Source organism: Copidosoma floridanum, unplaced genomic scaffold (assembly GCF_036245765.1).
Source record: "Copidosoma floridanum isolate Cflo_tuat_1 unplaced genomic scaffold, Cflo_Japanese_pri ptg000007l, whole genome shotgun sequence".
NCBI lineage: Eukaryota > Metazoa > Arthropoda > Insecta > Hymenoptera > Encyrtidae > Copidosoma > Copidosoma floridanum.
In genome coordinates, this window is record NW_028321884.1 from 16,129,548 (window position 1) to 16,136,827 (window position 7,280).

Here is a 7,280-nt window from a genome sequence, read left to right on the forward strand (position 1 = left end):
GTGACGTCTGACAGTGAATGACTGACTTTGTTCAATAGTGCCCGTCTTTAGTTAATATGGTCTTTTAGTCGACCAATCGCTTCCGAAAATGGTAGTAAAAATGTATTTGTTGGCAAGGTAGTTTACACTTAGGTGGATCCTAAAAAGAACCGTTGAAATTGATGGTTAAGGAGGGAACGTAAATACTTATGATGGCCCTAAAAAGCGCCAGTGGTAAAACTTGCAGGCTATTCTTTATTATTATTCCTGATGATAAAGAGCTGGCTACGGGTTGCTTGATTCTTACCCAGGGAGTCTCGATGTACGGAGACTGTGATAGAGGGAGGTACGCCGCTGACCAAAGAATATCTCGTCTTCGGGTCGTTCCCCGCATAACCAACCGCTCATCGTTAGACGGGAACATGTGGGTAAGCGCGGTGGGAACGCGACGACCAAGAAGGTAGCCGTTGTGGCTGCCCATGCCCCTTAGAGCTGTTTTTCCCTAGCTTACATTTGTAGTCAAAAATGCTCTTACTGCATCAGGTGGGATGGTGGGACTGCCACACAACTCTGGAGAGTTGGTGCTTGGTGCAGATCGTGCTCTGGCTAGATATGTATCCTGATATTATGCCAGAGACGTCATCGGTTGGAATTAATTTTTTTTTTTGATCGTACTCGTCGAGATTCAGAGTGAATGGACACCTAGGTCACTTCCCCCTTACAGAAGAGTGTGGTCCGTAACCGGGATACCCAGCTGCAAGACTTTCATCAGCATGCCCTGTACAGTTCGATGAATTGCCTGAGTATATCTGCATGGTTACCGAGACGCTCCGGCTTATTATAACCACACTTTTTTAATTCTGTTGCAGGTAGCCTCGATTTTATGTCGACGCCACCTAGCGGATTTTACTGAACTAAAGTGAAAAGCTGGCGTATTTTTGCAAAACTTTAAGCCCTTCTATTGCTATTGTTATTGAATTTTTTATGATAAAAACTTTACTAAAACCATCTAGAGAGTATCATGAATCAGTGTGAAAAATTTCAGCAAAATCGGTTTAGTAGTTTTCGCAGTTAGCAATTACAACGGTTTTAGCAACTTTGCTTTATATATTAGTAAGATAAGATAAGATAACAAATAAAAAAATAAGAGTAATTATACTTGAATACTTTGATGTGCTGCGCATTTGGGAGTCTGATCGTTGAAAAAAAAACTTACATTATGTCATAAATCCAACAAATCCATGTTATAATAAATCACTATATTTTTTAATAAGATTTGATGTATAATAACCTTCGTCTAAAACAAACATGTCTAAACGTTTATCATATTATGTAAAATGAATGCGTAAGTAACAAAAAGCATTTTACATTTTTTGGTTTTTTTTTATATCGGAACGTATTTATTGTTGCTACCACTAATATAATATATGTCTCCGTATAAAAAATTATCAAAATCAATTTGAAAAATGTCACTATAAACGATTTTTATTGTCTTGTGCTCTTTTCTCTAAGTTGTTCCTATTATGTCCTCATCCTCATCTTTACTTGTGTTAGCACTTATAAATCGTCCACTTTTAATGTAAAACACATTTTAAACTCAGTATAAAGATAATCTGAGCTTGTTTAATGATGTACGTACGTGTTTATGCGATATAATTTTTATTTTAATACAATTATCAATGTAATGCATAAATCAATGTTGCGTTCTCCTCTCCGTCTCTCTGGATACTTTTATCAAATAGTTAATACTTTCATTAATCTAAAACTTTACAAAGTTGGTTGTGAGGTATAAAAAAAGTTGGCAATATTTTAAATAGTAATACGATTCTCTTATTATTAGCCTCTTTATCATTTTATGTCATTAAGTGCACTATATGCCTTGTAAAAAAGAAATCATTCGTCAGTTCAAATTCTTTATTTTATGAATGCAAAGTTTAAAAAATTGTTTCATGTTAATTTTAACTTACAGTGTATGTATAACTATCCTATTTTGCAATATTTTTAGAAGTTTAATTTAGGGTTCAAATTTAAATTATTTTTTCGAACTTTATTAAGGCAGTTTTCGTTTTTATATACCTGTTAGAAATATCAGTTCTAAAAAAGTTTTATCTCTTTCTATGTTGTAAAAAATACAGTAATGTCGTTTGGAAAACTTTTATTCCTTAGAATATTTTTCGAACACCATATTGTAAAATCTAAACTTGAGTATATCAGTTATAAGGCATTAAAATTATGGTATGAGTTAAAAAAAATACACGCAGAAATCAATAAATAAAGTAAACTATAACGCTGCCAGATGATGTTCTTAATTTCATAGAACACGATTTTAGCATTGGCGTTAGATTAAAACAAAAAAAGATATGATATTCTTTTTTTCTAAGAATAACTTTTAAAAATTTTTCTTTGTATTACGAAAATGTTTCATAAAATAAACCATTACTTGCGTCAGAAATTTTTAATATCAGTACCACAGCATAAAATAAATGATATAGAGAGCGATTTCTGACATCGTGACTATTACCCCCACAATCACACCAAATTGATCAAACATTGGAAGGACCCATTGCTCCTACCAATTACAATGTTTGGTGAGGCCACGCATCTACTCGCAGCAAATACCAGCAACTTTTCCTTCTACTCTTAATATTTTATGGCCAATTCACTTTGAATCAAGAGCTATTTTCTTCTACCCTATGTATCTCGACCAAGTGCTTTTTTTTCCTACACCAGCAAGTTTTCGATATTTTCGGCCTCTTCTAATATTTTATTCACGAGTATTTAAACTATTTATTGATCTTTTGCGTGCTGTAAGTCAACACGTTTTTAATAAAGAAATATTGTTGCAGATGATTTATAGAAAAAAAGTATTTAGTGAAGACACGTAGATATACCCACGCGTTGTGGCATCTGATTCTTCTTGCTCTGTTGGGTATTACATTGGTAATAAGTCAATAGCTAGAAAAGTCTTTAGATTGACCGCATGCAGAAAAAAAACACGCCGTTTTCTGTAACTTTACTAATTTAACTGTTTCGAGCAACATTTTCAGATTATAGATATTAGCGGAGCACGAATAGCCGACCTGAAGAGTCGCAAAAATTGAAGCGATTCCTTACCAAGCTCTACTATACTATGGCATAATATTTTTTTTCTCCTCTTTTTTTCATGTACAACATAGACACCCTGACCTAGGTTACTTTCGACAAGGAGATAAAGCTTTTTATTGTATTTTTTAATGTTATTTTTGTAGCATTAAGATGATGCACTTGAATCGAAAATGTATTCTTACAAAGGACGCTATTTCTTATTGTTGGAGCAGTTTTAAAAGTTATTGTAAATGAATTTAATAGCAAAAAATATCCGTAATCATTACGCTGAGGTAGCTTTTGGTCAAGTTGACGAGTTTAACGAGATTTCCCGTTATTTTAATACTCATGCGTACGTGAGAAAACCAACGGTAACTCTTTTTATTCATATCTTCCAACAGTAATTATGAAAGGTAGGACGTGCAGTAACGTCATCTAATCCTTTTTTTACAAAAAAAAGTTGTATTGAACAGATTTAAAGATAGTTTATTTATTATTTTTTTACATTACAGCACCTATCTGAGCGCACAGTAGCAGGTATCATTTAAAAAATTAGCCACAGAAATTTTTAGTAGGCTAGATAACAGGTATCAATTATAAACGATAGTGATGTCATTAATGTGACACGTAAAGCAGTAGCACTAGAAATCATTTCGTTGTTCGTCAGTTGCTTGTTAGACTTCTCTCAAGTAGTACCTACGCAGTAACATAATAGTGATTAAAGCAAAATGTCCAAAAGTGGGGATGAAGAATGGTTAAAGTATGATGAGCGAGCTCAAAAGGACGCTAAGGAGATGGGCTTCCTTTATAGTGGCCGTAAGGCTCATCTGAATACTTGTTCTAGCAACACCACTGAAGAGACGAGGCAATTAAACCTAAAACCCAGCAAAGATTATCGCCTTCTACCTAAAAGCAAAAAGGTATGGGCATTTGGCAATTGCATTTTAATACTTTAATTTCTTTAAGATTTTTTCTCAAAACTGAACAAAACTGTGGTTTTATACAAGGAGGTCCACCAGACGGAGTTGGATTGCACTGAATTTGACAAAGCCACAATTAAGGTCATTGTAAGTATCAAACAATTTTTTTTTGTCCTTTCTTTCATTTATTTTTTAAACGTTTTATGTTTTGCATAGGTTATTCTAAAATTAAATAGTCAAGTGTTTAAGAATTTTTTTATATTTTATGAGTAGAAAAAATATTGAATTGTCGAGACTCTCGTAATAAAGTATAATAATTGTGTATAAAGTTAATCTCATAAAAAACTACCGGCAGATTAATGAAGCCTTAAGAATGTTTAATAAGAAATTCATGTGACTACGGCAAAAATTGTTTGAATCACTTCATGTTACGATCAGAATACATAGAAAAATGGTTTTGGGACATAACCATACCAGAATTTTTCGTTGTGAGACAAATAATGTAAATTAAGAGGAGTTTTTCTCTAAATTTCGCTTATAACTTGTTTTTGGGCCAGAAAAATATGAAAAAATTATGGCAGTATCTTATAAGTCTACACGAAGTAAATTTCACTTTTAACAGATACTGTCAAAAATGTATTCTGAGGTGATTCATCTCTTTTCACATTCATCCTTTCGTATACAAGTGATTTTTTTTATAATTATTTAGAGAATAAGCAGCTGCAGACTAGTAAAAAAGTGAAGCTGTTAAGAAAAATGCACCGTAAGAAAGAGTATTTTAAGGTGTTCCATAAATATGAAGTACAGAGTAATTGGCAAGCATTTTTAAATGTTTGTACATCGAAGAGAAAATCTATTTTTCCCCATGCATCAACGACTAAATGCATGCAACCTTCTGTTTCAAAACCAGTACAGCACGTCAAAGTATTCAAGTATAATACTTTGTTCTAAATTATTACTGTACGTAGAAATTGTTAAGTGTGTAACTGTAACAATTGATTCGTACATAACTATTGCTGGAAATACGTCATTCAAATTTTTTTAGATTATTTTAAAATACTCTCAATCAAGTAAAATTCGTTGCCATACTGTTAAATGTATGGCGTCAAAGTTATAACAATTCGTCGTGTTAACCCACTGGTGGCGCCCCTCTAATGGATCTTTTAGGAAATCGAACCTGTTGACAGGTATCAGTTTAAAGTTGTCGCGGAAGCATAGGCTGACATGAGTAATTATTTTTTAAATGTTAGTGATTTATTTAAATATGCAGGAAATGGGATGCGAAAGTACGAAGGAGGTGAAAATATTATGAATGCTAATCACCTGATGCATTGTCTGGTAAACGCCATGAATATGTACCAATAATTTTAAATGAGATTAAGCCAAAAGTCAACAAAAATCGTAGTAATAACTTAAATGATGCAAAAAAGAAGGACAACAAAAAATTAGAATTTTCTAAGTCCTTTTTCATAATGTTGACGTTTAACTCGTGTAATGTGCCAAACAAATCACTGGATTTTAAACATAAAAAAAATAAAATTTGTCTCTTCTAAGCTTTCCAATGTGACTAAGCAATACATCAGGTGATTAACGTTCATAATATTTTCACCCTCTTCGTACTTTTGCACCCCATTCCCTGCATATTTAAATAAATCACTAACATTTAAAATATAATTAATCATGACAGCCTACGCTCGCACGACAACTTTAAACTCATACCTGTCCACAGGTTCGGGTTCCTATACGATCCATTAGGGGGGAGCTACCAGTGGGTTAACACGACGAATTTCTTGTGCTGCACATTAATTTGATAAAAACTTAAGATGAAAATTGAAAAATAATCATGATAATGCCCAAAAAATATTTTTCTATCTAATCTTAGTATAATACAAAGCAATTTTAACAAGTTCCATCGTCATTAACAAAAAATTAATTATCTCATTCTTCATTCACCTATCTTTCTATAGTTGTCAGTTAAAACAATGTTTGTATCTTCTAGGTCAGAGGTAAATTGATATTAGTTCAGGGTACCAAAAAAAATCAACCAGACGAAACCACCTTGACATATGACATTCCAGATCAGTGTGATTTGGAAAGAATTGAGGCAGGATTCCGCTCCAACGACGTCTTGTACATTCGTTTTCCTTCAAAGAATGAGCCAGCTGTTAAAGTATAGACAGTTAAAAGTGTCAAAGTTTCAAATAATTCAATACCTAAGTGAGATAAATAAAAATATAAAGGAATAAAGAGATTGCATTGTAATTGAAAATCTTATTTTAGCCACAAGTATGAGAAAAATATGTTAGAGTCTTTGTAGTGCCGAGCTTATTCATAAGAATCAAAAATAAACAAATGACAGTTAGAAGCCTTTGTGAGCTGTATATAAAATTAAATAAGTTGATGGCAAATTTGTTAAATAGTATAGAGAAAATATGGATCTTATTATTTTTCCTTGCTATAAGAGCTGACGTAATTTCTGGAGTTCCGTGATCCACACAAGGTTACCACAAACAAAAATACTAACTAAATTATCATTAATAAAAGTCTGACTAATACTTAAAAATTTTATTTAATGATTACAGAATAGTCTAATACATTTGTAGAACAAAGAATTTTTTTTCAAAATGTACACCAAGTATCACGACTATTTTATTTGCAATCAAAATCGAAATATATTTAATTATCGTACAAAAATTAGAGAATTTTTGGGCTCTCAACTTTCCTCTATTAATTAAGTGAAATTGTATTTTTATTAGTTATGTTCTTACCAAATTAATTACATTATAAAATTTGACAAGTAATATACAATTAATACCACATATATTTTCTTGCCATAAATGATATATGTGTTACATTAATGTCCTATTTACGTACTTAGTATTTTTAACCATCGCAGCCAATGCTGTTCTTATGGGGTATAAGGCCATGGAGGGCGTAGTTGCACATTCCCGTATTGAGAGTAAACTGAAAATTTTTTTCCATTGTTATATAAAGTATTGGTTTTCTTAGATTTCCTAATTTTTTTGATCTTCTTGCATGGCTTTTTTACTAAATACAATATTAAGTGCCTATGATACTTTTCAAATAAAAGTATTATGAAGCTCAAGACAAATCCACTAATTAATAGTACTAGCAACGGGGTGACGCCAGTAATACTCAATGAAATATCATTTATAGATTCTTTTCTTACAAGATGTCGTTTTTTTTCCCAAGATAGTAAACCACTTTCTCTGTATTTCTGAATACTGGAAAATAGACATTGTTATGACTTCTCATTAATAAATTTTTATTTGAAGA

At 32.1% G+C, this 7,280-nt stretch overlaps 1 protein-coding gene across 1 annotated transcript; it reads left to right on the forward strand.

The window, feature by feature from the left end:
- Positions 1-3,791: 3,791 nt before the first annotated feature.
- Positions 3,792-6,164, forward strand: LOC111643666 (uncharacterized). The gene is made up of 3 exons (XM_089589047.1): positions 3,792-3,983; positions 4,071-4,130; positions 5,983-6,164. The coding sequence occupies exons 1-3, from the start codon at positions 3,792-3,794 to the stop codon at positions 6,157-6,159; spliced, it is 429 nt and encodes a 142-aa protein (XP_089445173.1). The 3' UTR covers positions 6,160-6,164.
- Positions 6,165-7,280: the final 1,116 nt, after the last annotated feature.